A 19392-nucleotide genomic window follows, 5' to 3' on the forward strand; every position below is an offset into this window, starting at 1 on the left:
TCATGATGCTGTAAACAGAACCTGGATTCATCCGAAAAAATGACGTTTTGCCATTCGTGCACCCTGGTTCGTCGTCGAGTACACCATCGCATGGGCTCCTGTCTGTGATGCAGCGTCAAGGGTAACCGCAGCCATGGTCTCCGAGCTGATAGTCCATGCTGCTGCAAACGTCGTCGAACTGTTCGTGCAGATGGTTGTTGTCTTGCAAACGTCCCCATCTGTTGACTCAGGGATCGAGACGTGGTTGCACGATCCGTTACAGCCATGCGGACAAGATGCCTGTCATCCCGACTGCTACTGATACGACGCCGTTGGGATCCAGCACGGCGTTCCGTATTACCCTCCTGAACCCACCGATTCCATATTCTGCTAACAGTCATTGGATTGCGAGCACCATTGTGGCGATACGATAAACCGCAATCGCGATAGGCTACAATCCGACCTTTATCAAAGTCGGAAACGTGATGGTACCCACTTCTCCTCCTCACACGAGGCATCACAACAACGTTTCAACAGGCAATGCCGGTCAACTGCTGTTTGTGTATGAGAAATCGGTTGGAAACTTTCCTGATGTCGGCACGTTGTATGTGGCGCCACCGGTGCCAACCTTGTGTGAATGCTCTGAAAAACTAATAATTTGCATATCACAGCATCTTCTTCCTGTCGGTTAAATTTCGCGTCTGTAGCGCGTCATCTTCGTGGTGTAGCAATTTTAATGGCCAATAGTGTATGTGGGATATAAGGAGCTGCTCTACCACTGTGCCCCATTCTTTTTAACTTTCGAACTCACGAGTGGTTTCTTCTGCTGGTTTCATGAGGTTTTTTTATAATGGCCCTCCGGAATGTTCGACGGCTGCCTTGTATTTGTTTAGGTGTGGTTATGTAATTTTGAGAACATTTCTCGCGGAGAAACAGCTGTCTGACCAAAAGTACTTTAATATGGATTAAAAACTGTCTCGACCGGAATAAAATATTTATTTACAGCGGTTATCGGTTTCTGTCCGAGTGTGACCATCTTCAGACCTTTCATCGCCGTCACTTTCCATCATGCCATAAACGGTCTGAAGATGGTTGCGTGTTGCCCTAAACTGTTAACCGTTCCAAATAAATGTTTTATTGCGGTCGAGATTGTTGTTCGTTCATTTTTAGCTGTGGTTCTTTCTTCGCATTTTCACTTCAGAGACACCACCAGCAATCGACTTGGGCAATGTTAGAAGGGTTAGTAGGTTCATTACTCGGGTAACACCCAGTGACTGCTCCACGTTCGAACACAGTGACCTCTCCTCACCAACCCAATCTGCGTCTCTACTGATAACATAATGCTGCCTGCCATGTTTTATATTGGCCAGTGTGCCTCTCGTGACATCTAGTGGTCAGTTACCCATTACACAGTAGTGTCTGGACACTCTTGATCAAAAATGGCTCTGAGCACTATGGGACTTAACTTCTGAGATCATCAGTCCTCTAGAACTTAGAACTACTTACACCCAACTAACCTAAGGACATCACACACATCCACGCCCGAGGCAGGATTCGAACCTGCGACCTTAGCGGTCGCGCGGTTCCAGACTGAAGCGCCTAGAACCGCTCGGCCACTCCGGCTGGCTACACTCTTGATCAGGTAGTGTTCATGTTGAGCAATATAGGAGAAAGACTGGGTCCTGTTTGGCGCCCCCAGTGCTCGCAACACTTGTTTCTTACACTTCTGTGCTTATTGTTCCCTCTTTGTACTGGTCGATATTGAATGTTACTTTTCTTTCTTTATATCGAGCACAGTTACAGAAAGACGGAATAAGTTTGTAAGAGCCGTTAAGAAATTGGCACGATGTGAGAGCACGACTGATGTTTAAGAAAGGGTATTAAAGATGGAGCAGTACTTCAATTGGACAGGGTAGGAAACGAAACTGGATGTGATTTAATCTACATCTAGATCTACATCTACATGGATACTCTGCAAATCACATTTAAGTGCCTGGCAGAGGGTTCATCGAACCACCTTCACAATTCTCTATTATTCCAATCTCGTATAGTGCGCGGAAAGAATGAACACCTATATCTTTCCATACGAGCTCTGATTTCCCTTATTTTATCGTGGTGATGATTCCTCCCTATGTACGTCAGTGCCAACAAAATATTTTCGCATTCGGAGGAGAAAGTTATTGATTGGAATGTCGTGAGAAGATTCCGTCGCAACGAAAAACGCCTTTCGTTTAATGATGTCCAGCCCAAATCCTGTATCATCTGTGTGACACTATCTACCATATTTCGCGATAAAACAAAACGTTCTGCCTTTCTTTGAACTTTTTCGATGTACTCCGTCAGTCCTATCTGGTAAGGATCCTACACCGCGCAGTAGTATTCTAAAAGAGGACGGACAAGCGTAGTGTAGGCAGTCTCCTTAGTAAGTCTGTTACATTTTATAAGTTTCCTACCAATAAAACGCAGCCTGTGGTTAGCTTTCCCCACAACATTTTCTATGTGTTCTTTCCAATTTAAGTTGTTCGTAATTGTAGTACCTACGTATTTAGTTGAATTTACAGCCTTTAGATTTATCGTGTAACCGAAGTTTAACGAGTTCCTTTTAGCATTCATGTGGATGACTCCACACTTTTCGTTATTTAGGGTCAACTGTCACTTTTCGCACCATTCAGATATCTTTTCTAAATCGTTTTGCAGTTTGTTTTGATCTTCTGATGACTTTATTTGTCGATAAACGACAGCGTCATCTGCAAACAACCGAAGACGGCTGCTCAGATTGTCTCCCAAATCGTTTATATAGATAAGTAACAGCAAAGGGCCTATATCACTACCTTGGGGAGAGCCTGAAATCACTTCTCTTTTACTCTATGACTATCCATCAATTACTACGAACTGTGACCTCTCTGAGAGGAAATCACAAATGCAGTCACATAACTGAGACGATATTCCATAAGCACGCAATTTCACTACGAGCCGCTTGTGTGGTACAGTGTCAAAAGCCTTCCGGAAATCCAGGAATACGGAATCGACCTGAAATCTCTTGTCAATAATTAAGAAAAGTGGTATTTGCCAGAAGCGATAAACAAATATTTGGAAAACCAACATAAAAATGGCTTGTTGATTATTTTTATCATTTCGTTGGCTTGACACACATTTTATTACTGCGGTGAATGTAAGGGGCAGTCATATGAAAACCGAACAGCCGCCACAACAGGACCATGGAATGCTCTCATTCTGGGACAAATCTCATAACAACGCGTGTGATGATTGCCTTCGAATGGAACCATGCCACGGTCTCGTTGGGGCGGCTGTGCAGTTATCATTTGATTGCCCCCTCGTTGCTCTAAATGGATTCAAACCCGACATCGCAAAACGTAGTATTCGACCGAGTCACAGTAAGTGGCGAGAAACACAAACAATATGAAATTAGAATTATATATTAATACCTTCAGCTGCTGACGGGCGTTGATACATATCAACGTGGACAGGTGAAGATGTGTGCCCCGACCGGGACTCGAACCCGGGATGTCCTGCTTACATGGTAAACGCTCTATCCATCTGAGCCACCGAGGGCAGAGAGGATAGTGTGACTGCAGGGACTCTTTCGCGCACGCCTACCGCGAGACCCACATTCTCACATTAAATGTCCACACACTACTTTCGTAGTGTCCCTCCTACCAAACACACTCATTAGTAGTGGAAGACATTGTTACCAATTCCCGTAACAGTTCTGGTAATATGTGTAATATGGGTAACATGTGTTCGAAAGAACAGACACCATATCCACAGAAGTATATAGTTCTGGCAATACCAGCCATGACTTCTTCTTCTGTGCGGATGCACACATATTACCCGAACTCTTACGGGACTTGGTAAGCATGTCTTCCACGAGTAATGAGTGTGTTGGGTAGGGACACGACGAATGTAGTGTGTGGACATATAAGGTGAGAATGTGGGTCTCGCGGGAGGCGTGCGCGAGATAGTCCCTGCAGTCGCACTATCCTCTGTGCCCTCGGTGGTTCAGATGGCTGCCAGCACGGTAGCTCAGCGTGTTCGCTCAGAGGGCTGCTCGCCCTCTGTAAAAAAAAACAGAGTAAAGGAATCAACGATCAACTTGAACGAATGTCTTGTGACGTCTGGCCAGACCAAACGCAACGAACAATACCGAACAAAATGAAAAAAAAAAAAAAAAAATGGATAGACCGTCTGCCGTGTAAGCAGGATATCCCGGGTTCGAGTCCCGCAAGGGGCACACATTTTCACCTGTCCCCGTTGATATATATCAACGCCCGTCAGCAGCTGAAGGTATTAATATATAATTCTAATTTCGTTCTAGACTGCTGCAGGTCACCATATCCATATAAGTACAAACAAAAGGGGTGATTACAGAATATCGGAACAGTTATGAGACTAGTTTAAGAATGAATTTGAAAACTGATTCAGTACGACATCTATGCTGGATAGGCGTCGCCAGAAGGTAGGTGGCGTCCGTTGTTACATAAGTATCGTAGCACTGTCACTGTTCCACAACACATATACACTCCTGGAAATGGAAAAAAGAACACATTGACACCGGTGTGTCAGACCCACCATACTTGCTCCGGACACTGCGAGAGGGCTGTACAAGCAATGATCACACGCACGGCACAGCGGACACACCAGGAACAGCGGTGTTGGCCGTCGAATGGCGCTAGCTGCGCAGCATTTGTGCACCGCCGCCGTCAGTGTCAGCGGTTTGCCGTGGCATACGGAGCTCCATCGCAGTCTTTAACACTGGGAGCATGCCGCGACAGCGTGGACGTGAACCGTATGTGCAGTTGACGGACTTTGAGCGAGGGCGTATAGTGGGCATGCGGGAGGCCGGGTGGACGTACCGCCGAATTGCTCAACACGTGGGGCGTGAGGTCTCCACAGTACATCGATGTTGTCGCCAGTGGTCGGCGGAAGGTGCACGTCCCCGTCGACCAGGGACCGGACCGCAGCGACGCACGGATGCACGCCAAGACCGTAGGATCCTACGCAGTGCCGTAGGGGACCGCACCGCCACTTCCCAGCAAATTAGGGACACTGTTGCTCCTGGGGTATCGGCGAGGACCATTCGCAACCGTCTCCATGAAGCTGGGCTACGGTCCCGCACACCGTTAGGCCGTCTTCCGCTCACGCCCCAACATCGTGCAGCCCCCCTCCAGTGGTGTCGCGACAGGCGTGAATGGAGGGACGAATGGAGACGTGTCGTCTTCAGCGATGAGAGTCGCTTCTGCCTTGGTGCCAATGATGGTCGTATGCCTGTTTGGCGCCGTGCAGGTGAGCGCCACAATCAGGACTGCATACGACCGAGGCACACAGGGCCAACACCCGGCATCATGGTGTGGGGAGCGATCTCCTACACTGGCCGTACACCACTGGTGATCGTCGAGGGGACACTGAATAGTGCACGGTACATCCAAACCGTCATCGAACCCATCGTTCTACCATTCCTAGACCGGCAAGGGAACTTGCTGTTCCAACAGGACAATGCACGTCCGCATGTATCCCGTGCCACCCAACGTGCTCTAGAAGGCGTAAGTCAACTACCCTGGCCAGCAAGATCTCCGGATCTGTCCCCCATTGAGCATGTTTGGGACTGGATGAAGCGTCGTCTCACGCGGTCTGCACGTCCAGCACGAACACTGGTCCAACTGAGGCGCCAGGTGGAAATGGCATGGCAAGCCGTTCCACAGGACTACATCCAGCATCTCTACGATCGTCTCCATGGGAGAATAGCAGCCTGCATTGCTGCGAAAGGTGGATATACACTGTACTAGTGCCGACATTGTGCATGCTCTGTTGCCTGTGATTATGTGCCTGTGGTTCTGTCAGTGTGATCATGTGATGTATCTGACCCCAGGAATGTGTCAATAAAGTTTCCCCTTCCTGGGACAATGAATTCATGGTGTTCTTATTTCAATTTCCAGGAGTGTAGATGATCTGCAGAAACCGAGCGTAACTCTCTCAGGATGTTTGCAGGAGATGCATTCGTATAAGTGGAAGTCAACCAGATATGAAATGCAAGAAGACACACTACAAAGGGAGACAGCCGATCCTCAACATAGAGAAGAGTAATATAGTGCATTAACGTCGGTGACACGGTACAATTTCTGTAACTACGAGAAAGGTGATCAGTCACTGGAATGGATGACACCTGTGCGATATCTACCGGAATTTTTTCGTGATCAGAGATACATGAGCAACTGAATTAGAAACGTTTGCGGTAGACTGAATTATCCTTGCTCATCACCTTGTGTCGCGGAAACCACAGGATAGCGAAAGTGTCTGGATCCCCAATTGCTACATGACCGTGTAGTCGCCACTTGAAGTCTCGGGATGCTACTACAAGGATCTTACGTCTCACTCGATGACGTACGAGATGAACTTCATAGAAGTCGTACGATGTATGGGTTAAACAAAGCACCCTCAATCCCGTGCTTGTTCGTCAAAGCATTGTGGGAGGTTAGGTGATCGGACGGTCGGAGTATTTACAAGAAGTGTTGAAATTTGGGAATTTTAGGTAACGTCTTATGGGACTAAACTGCTGAGGTCATCGGTCCCTAAGCTTACACCCTACGTAATCTAACTTAAACTAACTTATGCTAAGGACGACACACACACCCATGCCCGAGGAAGGACTCGAACCTCCGACGGGGGAAGCCTCACGGACCGTGACAAGATGCCTTAGACCGCGCGGCTACCCCGCGTGGCCAAAAGGTGTTGAGATTCAGTTATTAGCATATTCCATGGCTCATATGCGAAGTCTTGTTACAATGTGGAACGAATCCATTTCAACAACTACTTTACACTTTCTAAGAGAAAATTATGACAACATGCTGACATTTTGCTGACTGTCTAAGGTACTTTTTTTAGTACAGTGGTTTATCCTCTGCAGATCATTCTGTCTTTTATCGTTTAGTAAAGTGACAAGAGGATCAAATGAATTTCAAAATTATTTACACGAGATGTGGTACTGACCCTAAACAATAAAATGTTTGAAGTCCTCGACATGAATACTAAAAAAAATCCGTTGAATTTCAGTTACACAATAAAACATAGAAAATTTAAACATTGTCGAATCAACTAAATACCCAGGAACTACGATCAGGACTAACTTAAATTGGAATCATCACGCAGAAAATATTGTGGAGCACGCGAACCAAATATTGTATTTTAGTGGCAGAAAACTTAGGAGATGCAAAAAAAGGAGACTGCCTGCACTTTGATGCGCGATATGGGATTCCTAGCAGATGGGATTGACAGAGGACATCGAATAAGCTCAAAAAACGGAAGCTCGTTTTGTATTGTCACAAAGTAGAGGAGAGAGTCGCACATGTGTGGTAAGCGAGTTGGGTTGGTCACCACTAAACCAAAATAGTTTTCCGCAGCGGCGAAGTAACCAACTTTCTCCTCCAAATACTAAATTATTTTTTTAACTTCCGCCTTCATAAGGAATAATGGATCACTGTAATAAAATAAAAGAAATCAGACCGCTCACGAAAATGTTTACTTCGTGAGTGGAACAGTTGAGAAATGGTCTAAAGGTGGTTTTATGAACCCTCTGCCAAACACTTAAGTCTGAATTGCAGAGTAATCATGGTACATGTAGAGGTGCTCTCTTACACATTATGAAACTCTGCAGTTTATTAAAAAGAATAGTCAGATAGATGTTATTTTAGTTTCTTGTTTCAAAGAGTGTAATTCCTTTTTACGTACAGACGTATATTAGTGTCACCAACGATACAGCTGTCGAATAAAGGACATGCGGATGTCTGTGTACATCTCAAAGCAAAACTAAAAACAATCTTACCCATGTGCTGTAACTGATGCATCTACTAAGATTTAACAGAACTTAGCATTCACTGACATAATGACCCGCATACGCGACCCATGGCAACCAATCGAATTATTATGGCTAACGTTTAATCCACGTTTGAAAATGTGCTCCCTACATACATTATACACTCCTGGAAATTGAAATAAGAACACCGTGAATTCATTGTCCCAGGAAGGGGAAACTTTATTGACACATTCCTGGGGTCAGATACATCACATGATCACACTGACAGAACCACAGGCACATAGACACAGGCAACAGAGCATGCACAATGTCGGCACTAGTACAGTGTATATCCACCTTTCGCAGCAATGCAGGCTGCTATTCTCCCATGGAGACGATCGTAGAGATGCTGGATGTAGTCCTGTGGAACGGCTTGCCATGCCATTTCCACCTGGCGCCTCAGTTGGACCAGCGTTCGTGCTGGACGTGCAGACCGCGTGAGACGACGCTTCATCCAGTCCCAAACATACTCAATGGGGGACAGATCCGGAGATCTTGCTGGCCAGGGTAGTTGACTTACACCTTCTAGAGCACGTTGGGTGGCACGGGATACATGCGGACGTGCATTGTCCTGTTGGAACAGCAAGTTCCTTTGCCGGTCTAGGAATGGTAGAACGATGGGTTCGATGACGGTTTGGATGTACCGTGCACTATTCAGTGTCCCCTCGACGATCACCAGTGGTGTACGGCCAGTGTAGGAGATCGCTCCCCACACCATGATGCCGGGTGTTGGCCCTGTGTGCCTCGGTCGTATGCAGTCCTGATTGTGGCGCTCACCTGCACGGCGCCAAACACGCATACGACCATCGTTGGCACCAAGGCAGAAGTGACTCTCATCGCTGAAGACGACACGTCTCCATTCGTCCCTCCATTCACGCCTGTCGCGACACCACTGGAGGGGGGCTGCACGATGTTGGGGCGTGAGCGGAAGACGGCCTAACGGTGTGCGGGACCGTAGCCCAGCTTCATGGAGACGGTTGCGAATGGTCCTCGCCGATACCCCAGGAGCAACAGTGTCCCTAATTTGCTGGGAAGTGGCGGTGCGGTCCCCTACGGCACTGTGTAGGATCCTACGGTCTTGGCGTGCATCCGTGCGTCGCTGCGGTCCGGTCACAGGTCGACGGGCACGTGCACCTTCCGCCGACCACTGGCGACAACATCGATGTACTGTGGAGACCTCACGCCCCACGTGTTGAGCAATTCGGCGGTACGTCCACCCGGCCTCCCGCATGCCCACTATACGCCCTCGCTCAAAGTCCGTCAACTGCACATACGGTTCACGTCCACGCTGTCGCGGCATGCTCCCAGTGTTAAAGACTGCGATGGAGCTCCGTATGCGACGGCAAACTGGCTGACACTGACGGCGGCGGTGCACAAATGCTGCGCAGCTAGCGCCATTCGACGGCCAACACCGCGGTTCCTGGTGTGTCCGCTGTGCCGTGCGTGTGATCATTGCTTGTACAGCCCTCTCGCAGTGTCCGGAGCAAGTATGGTGGGTCTGACACACCGGTGTCAATGTGTTCTTTTTTCCATTTCCAGGAGTGTATATTACAAACTGGAAACACGTAGTCAAAACGAAACTTGATAAATAGTAAGGATATTAGGTTGCTGTCTGCTTTTCACAAGAACATAGCTAAAGTGGGCACAGAAATACCCACCTGATACTTCTGCCGGCCGGGGTGGCCGAGCGGTTCTAGGCGCTACAGTCTGGAACCGCGCGACCGCTACGGTCGCAGGTTCGAATCCTGCCTCGGGAATCGATGTGTGTGATGTCCTTAGGTTAGTTAGGTTTAAGTAGTTCTAAGTTCTAGGGGACTGATGACCTCAGAAGTTAAGTCCCATAGAGCTCAGAGGCATTTGAACCATTTTTTTGATACTTGTTTCTGTTAGTCTCTGAAAGCGCAAAATATTCATCGTTCCTCTAAATTTGGCAACAGCCGACCATTTTCTTGTAACTGCAATATATTAAAGCTGTCTCTAATGCTTTCTATCGAGGCTGCTCATTGTTAAGGTGCTTTGCTAACGCCGATGGATCTCACTACCTTGACTTTCTTTCATGTTCTCCAACTGTTCTACGGATATCCTCCTCATTCCTTATCTTATCAGTCGACCTAATTTCCAAGATTTGTCTGTAGCACTACATCTCAAATGCTTCGCTCTTTTCTGTTCCGGTTTTCCCACAGTCCATGTTTCAGAACCAAACAATGCTGTACTCCAGACGTACATTCTCACACGTTAGTTCCTCAAATTGAGGCCTATGTTTGAAACTAGTAGACTTCTCTTGGCCAGAAATTCCACTTCCTCCGATGACTTTCGAAATTTCGACAGAATGTTATCTATCTCCTCTGCCTTACTTGATCTTAAGTTATCCTAAGCTCTTTTAAATTCTGATTTTAATACTGGACCTATCTTTTCCATGTCGAGTCCTGTTTCTTCCTCCATCATGTCATGAGACAAACTCTCCCCCTTCAGTGTACCCTTTCCACTCATCTGCTCTCACTTCTGCAGTTAACAATGGAATTTCATGCACTCTTAATCTTACCGCCCTTGCTTTTAATTTCACCGAAGAGTGTTTTGACTTTCCTGTATACTGAGTCAGTCCTTCCGACAATCATTTCTTTTTCGATTCATTCACATTTTTCGTGCACTCATTTCTCCTTATTTTCCCTGCACTTCGTATTTTATTCCTATATGATTTGTATTTCAGTATTCCTAAATTTCCCTGTACATTTTTGTACTTGCTTCTTTCGTCGATCAACTGAAGCATTTCTTTCGTTACCCATGATTTCTTCGCAGTTACCTTCCTTATACGTATATTTTTCTTTCCAACTTCTGAGATTGCTATCTTTAGAGATATCCATTTCTCTTCAACTGAACCGCCTACTGAGCTATTCACTATCTCAGTATCTATAGCCTCAGAAAACTTCAGGCGCATCGCTTCACTCCTCTTCAGTATCCCGCTTCTTTGAACATTATTTCTTCCTGACTAGTCTGTGGTACCGTACCTCACACTATATACTCGCCTTTTCCTTTGCAGAGCTGTCGCAGAGCGAGTTGGCATCTCAGGCCGTGCTATTCTTCTCGGCGGGCTTCGAGACGTCGTCGACGACGATGAGCTACGCGCTGTACGAGCTGGCCCTCAACCCGGAGGTGCAGCGGCGGCTCCACCAGGAAGTGGACGAAACCCTTCAGAGGACGGGCGGCCGCTTCACGTACGACGCCGTCATGGGGATGCCCTACCTCGACAAGGTCATCTCAGGTGAGTGCTGCAGCCCTAGCAGTTAATGACGCAGGACCCAGCATATTTCGCGCAGCACTGCAAGACAGTCCGTTCGCACTCATCTTCCCCATCTTACTGTACTTTTATACACGTTGCAAAGATCGTCAGTATATACCGTACACGCCTAGGAAAATTACATTATGAACAGTAATAGCCTGCCCGATTAGCCGAGCGGTCTAACACCCGGCTTTCCGGAGCGGGAAGGAGCGCCTGGTCCCCGGCACGAATCCGCACGACGGACTTCTGTCGAGGTCCGGTGAGCCGGCTAGTCTGTGGATGGTTTTTAGGCGGTTTTCCATCTGCCTCGGCGAATGCAGACTGGTTCCCCTTATTCCACGTCAGCTACACTATGTCGGCGATTGCTGCGCAAACAAGTTCTCCACGTACGCGTACACCACCATTACTCTGCCACGTAAACATAGGGGTTACACTCGTCTGGTGTGAGACGTTCGCTGGGGGGTTCCACCGGGGGCCGAACCGCACAATAACCCTGGGTTCCGTGTGGGGCGGCGGAGGGGTGAAGTGGACTGCGGTGGTCGTCATGGGGTGGTGGACCACTGCGGCTGCTTCGGGGACGGAGCCTCTCTGTCGTTTTCAGGTCCCCGGTTAACATACATACAACAGTAATAACCACAGTTTTGTGCATTCCAGATTCTACAAGCCGCTTCATCGATCCGTAGGCACACCATACCGATTCCTTGGGGTCTGTGGAGAGGGTTGTAGTGAAATCTGCCTCTGATGTTCTCTCCTGGTTCCCCAGTTGCATGGAAGACTCCTGTGTGTCGAAGGAGCATCACCGTTGCCTCCTTTATAAAAATAAACATGGATGTTGCAAAGAGAGATCTTACGAAACTCAGCTTGCTCTCAACGGCGCTGGAGAGTGCCGTTGAGATGGGCGCCCATGTTGATGCCATGTTGCCTGAGTTCAGGGGACATTCGATACAATTCCGCACTGTCGTTTAGTGAACAAAATACGAGCTCACCCAGTTTCAGACAAGATTTGCGGCTGGATTCTGCAGGCCACCTGATGGTGTGTGGTGGAGAGTACTTCTGGTAGCACTATCACTTACACTCTTCCCTGCTCCATTCACGAATGGCGTGTGGGAGAAATGATTGTTGGTGATCCTCCATATAAGGTTCAATTCCTCGGATTTTCTAGTTGTTGTTAATTCACGAGATGTCTATGAAAGGAAGTAAAATGATGCCTGTCTGTTCTCAGAATGTACTCTCTGGGAATTACAGTAGTGAATGTCGCCATGATGCAGTGCTTCTGCCCCTGGAGTTTGTTGAGCCTCCCCGTAATGCTCTCGCACCGACTACACGATCCCACGACAAAAAGCTCCGCTCTGTTTCGGATTTTGTCTCTCTCTTCTATTATTCGCCAAGGGTCCCAGATTGATGAGCATTACTCAAGAATCGGCTGAAAAAGTGTTTTGTAGGACACTCATTATGTGGATGAATTACATTTCCTTACGATTCTTCCAATAGATTGAGCCTGGTCCCTGCTGTTGTCTCTCCATTTGTAGAGAGAACTCCCGCGACCATCCCTGTTTCTGCATGCTGGCCCACATCACCCTGGTCCTGGCCCGATCAGCGGTGTGAGACTGTGCTTCCGCTCTGATGATGTTACTGTTATATTCGCCGAGCGTACTCTCTCAGCAGTCCACTTGCTGGGGTTGTTCACTTCAGCCATCTATGCTGCGAATTTTTGGTTACCAACCGCAGACTGTCTTAGTGCGTCGAACGAAGGATGCGCAATGAGGTGTCGTGATACCGAAGACTTTCTTGAATCTGCCTTGGAAATATTATCTAGAATCGGTCATTCATTGGGAAGTTTGTCTTCTCCCAGTTTGGTGCCAGTAGGTAGCGTAAGAACTATGGCCCATCATGAAATGTGTCATTTTCCCAGGAGGATACAGGTGCTGCACTCTCAGTCTCGCTTTTGTGTCAGGGAGGGCGATGTTTGGACATCATCGTATCATTTCTGCTGCAGGAAATTGCAAATTTCCTCTTTGCTTGTGGTCCGTACACCTCTTGCACGGCCCAGTCACAGGTGGCAGCTGGGAGCACTAGCAGTAGAGAGTACATGAGGCACGTCGGGGGAAAGCGGGAAATAGTGAAGTGGTTGTCGTAATGCAGAAAAGGAGCGATTTAGCTAACGTTCCAAACGGGCATGATCAGGCCAAAGGTGGAAACACTTCTGAAACGGCTGAGTTTGTAAACAGTTCGCGTACCGCCGTGCTTAAAGTACACAGTGAATTACAAAATGGCGCTATCCGAAACCAGCTCCATGGCGACTGTGGTGGACCACGGACCTTAGATGGCAAGGGCCAACGACGGCTGCAGGGATGTGTACGGCGAATACACGTGCAGCTGTTGCGCAACTAACCACGCAGATGAACCAAAAGGCTACCAACAGTATCATCTCAACGACCATTCAGCGAACATTCCTGCATATGGGCCTCCACGGAAGGCACCTGGTTCATGCATCCATACTGACTTCTCTTCACGGCAACGAAGGCTGCAATTTGCACTCCAGTACCGCAACTGGACGTCCAGTCAGTGGCGACAGGTGGCCTTTTCAGAGGAATCAGGTTTCTGCTCCATTGGACAGATGGGCGTTGACTCGTACAGCGTGAAACGTCTGAAAGCAACCACCTTGCAGCCGGGTGGGAGCGTAATGGTCTGGGGAATGTTTTTGCAGTATTCTCTGGATGATCTCATCTTTCTGGATGGCACAGTGGATCAACACAAGTATACATCTATCCTTGAGAACGATGTCCACCGCTACACGCAGTTTGTTTTTCCTCGCCACGATGTCATCTACCAGCAGGACAATGCAACGTGTCACTCAGCTCCCATTGTGCGAGCGTGGTTCGAAGAGCGTCAGGATGACTTTACCATATTCCCTTGGCCACCAAACTCCCAAGATTTAAGCCCTACCGAGTATCTGTGGGACCACCTCGATGGGACAGTACTCACCATGGATGCTCAATCGAGAAACAAAAATATTCAAAGGTGTGTGAAATCTTATGGGACTTGACTGCGAAGGTCATCAGTCCCTAAGCTTACACACTACTTAACCTAAATTATCCTAAGGACAAACACACACCCATGCCCGAGGGAGGAGTCGAACCTCCGCCGGGACCAGCCGCACAGTCCATGACTGCAGCGCCCTAGACCGCTCGGCTAATCCCGCGCGGCAATCTAGAAACCTAGCGCAGTCGACGTGGCTCCATATTCCTGTCGGTTCTCCCAGAATCTCACTGACTGTGTTCCTGTACGTCTCGCAGAGGTCTGCTTTGCTGAAGACGGTTATCCAGGCTTTCGACCGGTGGTCACTTTAACGTAAATGTCGTGCGACTAGGGCCTCCCGGTGGGTAGACCGTTCGCCGGGTGCAATTCTTTCGATTTGACGCCACTTCGGCGACTTGCGTGTCGATGGGGATGAAATGACGATGACTAGGACCACACAACACACAATCCCTGAGCAGAGAAAATCTCTGACACAGCCGGGAATCGAACCCGGGCCCTTAAGATTGACATTCTGTCGCGCTGACCACTCACCTACCGGGGGCGGACGGTTACTTTAATGTGACTGTACAGTGTACATCCCGCATTGTTTCTTTATCCAGTACATTGCCTCGTAAAGGAAAAGTAGTGGCTCTTGTTACGGTAGCCGACTTAAACGGTCTAGAATTTGGGATTTCAAGTAAAAGTTCCTCCAGAACTTATGTCCAATGACAACGTAATCAGAGGACGAAGCAGTGATAGTTCGGGATCAGGGTCATGGTCTCTGTCGGTCCGTTACGGCCAGGGGATATCGGCTGGTACGTACTTCTCAATTCAACAACTTTATCAGCAGCCGTACACTTCAGATTATTTTATTTCGAACGCTACCAGTTTCGGCTATTCATTTTGCCATCTTCAGGCCGCATACGCTTTTTCGTATCAGCAAGTTTATCGTATTATGGCACCATTCCCAATTGACAGAAGACAGCTAGAAACAAGCGTGGGAAAAGGACTAAAAAAGATACCATACAGAAACGCAGGTCCAAAAATAAAAATTAAATGGTCTTCACCACGTTGCTTTGACGGTTAAAAGGTAAAATGCGGTGGAAAGCCTGCGCGTCTTTTGCTTAAACGGCCGATAAATCAGACGACAAACCTAAGCGGGAACGTAAACGGTTAAAAAATGGGCATTCCATCAGGGAGTGGCGGCCAGTTAAAACTTGGGTGCCATGTGAACAAAGTGGTGGGAGAGCCACTTATCAAATGACGATGGCTAAAAAGGCAGTGCCCAATACGCACCGAGTTAAAATAACCTCCTTCCGACAGCAGCGCCGAAAGGAGGATGACCAAGCCACTGCAGTGTGCGAGAAAGTGTCATCACTAAGTAACTGTAGTAGGATGCATGATGACTTAGAATTTCTGGTGTGAGGAATAACTGCTTGCTCTAAATGTGTAAAAATGTAAGTTAATGCATATGAGTGGGAAAAACAATCGTGTAATGTTGGAATACAGTATTAGTGTTGTTCTCTACATACATAAACGACCTAACGGACAGGGTGAGAAGCAATCTGCAATGTTTGTCTGTTTTGTTTTGCAGCTTTACATAGTCGTGTCGTTTAAATATCTAAGCGTAATACTGCAAAGTGACAGGAAACCTAAGGTGGGTTGCAGGGAAGCCGAATTATTGACTTCGGTTTATAGAGAGAATTCTGGTAAAGTTTAGTTCATATACGAAGGAAACCGAGTGGAGGACACTATTGCTACCCATTCTTAAGTACTCCTAGAGTGTTTTTGGATCCCCTCTGGCTCAATTACAGGAAGAGACAGATGAAATCTAGAGGTGTCCCGCTAGATTTGTTAGTGGTAGATCCGATCAACAGGCGAATATTACGGACACGCTCCGTAACCGCAAATGGGAACCTCTGGAGGGAAAATGTCGTTCTTTCGCGAAATATTATTAAGAAAGTTTAGAGAACTGGTATTTGCCCCCGGAATTTGCTACGGAAGCAGAACAATCCCACTGTCGCTAACATACAGAATGTCCGTAATTAAAGTTTCAGTTTCAAAACGCTATAGAAAGAGAATCACTGCTCAGAATGACGTCAAATTTGAACAGCATATTATTGAAACAGGGGGAATATGACGATTATCGTTTGAGTTGCACATTACGTCATCAGTACTATTTAATGGGCATGAATGCCCAATTTCGGCAGTCGACAGTTGCGGCACTGCTACCGTCAACCACGGCAGGGTCGTACCCAATCAGATGGGAAAAATAGGATTTTAATTGTGCCTAAACCAAAACCCCATGAAAAGCAGAATAATATTGCTTTCTAATTTTCGCTAGACATGTTCAATATGTTGTCCACCCGCCGCCTTAGCCGAGGGCACTAATGCACTGCTTCCTGGACTCGGGTAGGCGCGTCGGCCCCGGATCGAATCCGCATAGCTGATTAACGACGAGATGTGGTTTTTAGACGGTTTTCCACACCTCACTAGGTGAATACTGGGCTGTTCCCCACGTCCCGCCTCAGTTATACGACTTGCAGGCATTAGAAAACGTTCGCATTATTTCATGGCTTACAGTAGACACAGACAGCCGGGGTACACTTATTCCGTCCCGGGGGGCACGGGGTGGCGGTTGGAAGGGCATCTGGCCACCCTCTGACACTAACACCGCCAAATCCATAGTAACTAGGCCGACCCCGCGTTGAAGTGGGACAAAGGCCCACAGAAGATGGTGTCAAGTTGAAATCGAGAAGAACAATGTTCCACGACAGATCGGAATATCTCGGGGATCAAGTTCAGAATGCGTTGCGCAATGCGTGCCTTTAATTCAGCTAAGTATGTAATTGGATCACTTAACACAATACCTTCCAGATACCCCACAGTTACAAGTCAGACGGATTAAGACCTGAACGGCCAGACTGTAGGGAAATGACTGCTGATAATTATAGAATTTCCCAATGCCCGTGCAGCAGCCGTTTCACTGGGTGTACAATGTGTGAAGGAGCGCCGTCTTGCATTAAGATGATCCTACCCACACATTCACTTTGTTGCAGGGTTAGTGCACAAAGGACTTTGATAATATTTTCCAGTGATGGTACAGCTAACAGAACTCGCACGACTCATCTACTCGAAAGAATACGGCCCGACGATAAACGATGCCGTCAACGTGCAGCACAGAGTTACCTTTGCAGAATGATGTGGTAGCGGTTAATGAGCATGCAGATTTTCCGTTGCCCATATTCTGCATTTCAGCGTATTGACATGTCGATGGAGATGGAAATGGGCTTTGTCTGTCCACAAAATGTACCTTGGCCATTCATTACCCACTTCTATACAAGGAAGAAATTCCAGAGTGAACGGTAGTTCTGCTGGCATGCAAGCAGGATGCAACTCTTGAACATTGATGATTTGGTATGGATAGAAATGCAGGATGTTTCGTAAGATTTTATGCATTGTGCTGACAGGCACGTCCAGCGTTCGGAAAATTCCCCGTGCACTGCAGCTTTACACGGCACCGCTCGACTCCTGCAACGCTGCGGCTTCTTCTTCGACAGACGTCGGATCAACTGCCTTCCTCCCTCTGCCACATTGCACTCCAAAACAACCTGTCTTTTCGAATTTTGTAATCAATTTCTTCAGCCCCTTAGCAGTTTGAACCAATCCTTTTTTTCATACCCTTGAGATCCGCGACTTTCTGCAGAGCTGCTGGACCACGGTCACCGTTTGTGTAAAATAGCTTTATCTGCAGTGCCCGACCATTCATGGTGACAGTCATGTTAGGCATCCCGGACGCAAACTGAGGAACAGCCGTGTGCCGCGCATTTGTTGGTGATGATGATGATGATGATGATATTTGGTTTGTGGGGCGCTCAACTTCGCGGTCATCAGCGTCCGTACAAAGGTCCCAATTTTTTCACAATCCAAATTAGCTACGGTCACGAATGATGATAATGATGATGAAATGATGAGGACAACACAAACACCCAGTCGCCGGGCAGAGAAATCACCAACCCGGCCGGGAATCGAACCCGGGACCCTGTGATCCAGAGACAGCAACGCTAGCCACTATACCACGAGCTGCGGACGCGACTGTTGGTGTGCATATTCTGACGCTTACACCGCCATCTGTTGGTAAAATTTTCGTTATTTTTTCTCAAGATGTTTCTGCCTGCGTCTATAATATGGTATTTAAAATTGACGTCATTCTGAGCAATGGTTCTCTTCCTGCAGCGTTTTGAAACTGGAACTTTAATTATGGACGCACTGTATATCTCTCGTAAGGAGTGCAAAGGTAAGATAAGAGAAAGCAGAGCTCGTACGGTGGCCACGGTCGTTTTACCCTCTTTCCGTTTGCAGTGGAACAGGTAACGGAATGATTAATAGTGGTACAGGATAACCTCCGTTTGCGAAGTATATATGTAAATATAAATATAGATAGGTCTTTGATGGTACATCTAAACGATACATAATATTAAATTCCTCCTGAACAGGCCATGAAGGCCCAACGGGACCGACCGGCCGCCGTGTCATCCTCAGCCCATAGGCGTCACTGGTTGCGCACATGGAACGGCATGTGGTCAGCACACCGTTCTCCCGGCCTTATGTCAGTTTCCGAGACCGGAGCAGCTACTTCTCAATCAAGCAGCTCCTCAGTTTGCCTCACAAGGGCTGAGTGCAACCCGCTTGCCAATAGAGCTCGGCAGAACGGATGGTCCATCCATCCAAGTACTACACCAGCCCGACAGCGTTTAACTTCGGTGATCTGACGGGAACTGGTGTGACTACTGGGGCAAGGGCGTTGGCCTCTACACCATATATAAGAGCTAAATCAAAGCAGTAGGACAATTGTTGTTGTGGCCGGCCGAAGTGGCCGTGCGGTTAAAGGCGCTGCAGTCTGGAACCGCAAGACCGCTACGGTCGCAGGTTCGAATCCTGCCTCGGGCATGGATGTTTGTGATGTCCTTAGGTTAGTTAGGTTTAACTAGTTCTAAGTTCTAGGGGACTAATGACCTCAGCAGTTGAGTCCCATAGTGCTCAGAGCCATTTGAAGCCAATTGTTGTTGTGGTATGCCGTCTACTCATCTGCCGAGGTGCAGAATTGTGTCTCCTTGAGTGATTCGTGATGGAACATACAGCGGCACTTAGCTAAATAAACTGCAGATCTTTTCTGCTGAAGACGGGATCATATCTTTGTATACTGCGTTCCAAACGGAAAACATATAACAGTACAGTGATGTTTGGTGTT

General features: G+C 47.6%; 1 protein-coding gene across 1 annotated transcript in view; it reads left to right on the forward strand.

Annotated features, from left to right (window-relative positions):
- Positions 1–19392, forward strand: part of LOC124616527 (probable cytochrome P450 6a13) — a 60492-nt gene that overhangs the window by 25481 nt on the left and 15619 nt on the right. Inside the window, exon 5 of the mRNA XM_047144842.1 lies at positions 10884–11105. Within this exon, the coding sequence (XP_047000798.1) occupies positions 10884–11105 (222 nt within the window). The remainder of the gene's footprint in view (positions 1–10883; positions 11106–19392) is intronic.

The sequence above is a fragment of the Schistocerca americana genome, chromosome 5, assembly GCF_021461395.2.
Source record: "Schistocerca americana isolate TAMUIC-IGC-003095 chromosome 5, iqSchAmer2.1, whole genome shotgun sequence".
Classification (NCBI taxonomy): Eukaryota; Metazoa; Arthropoda; class Insecta; order Orthoptera; family Acrididae; genus Schistocerca; species Schistocerca americana.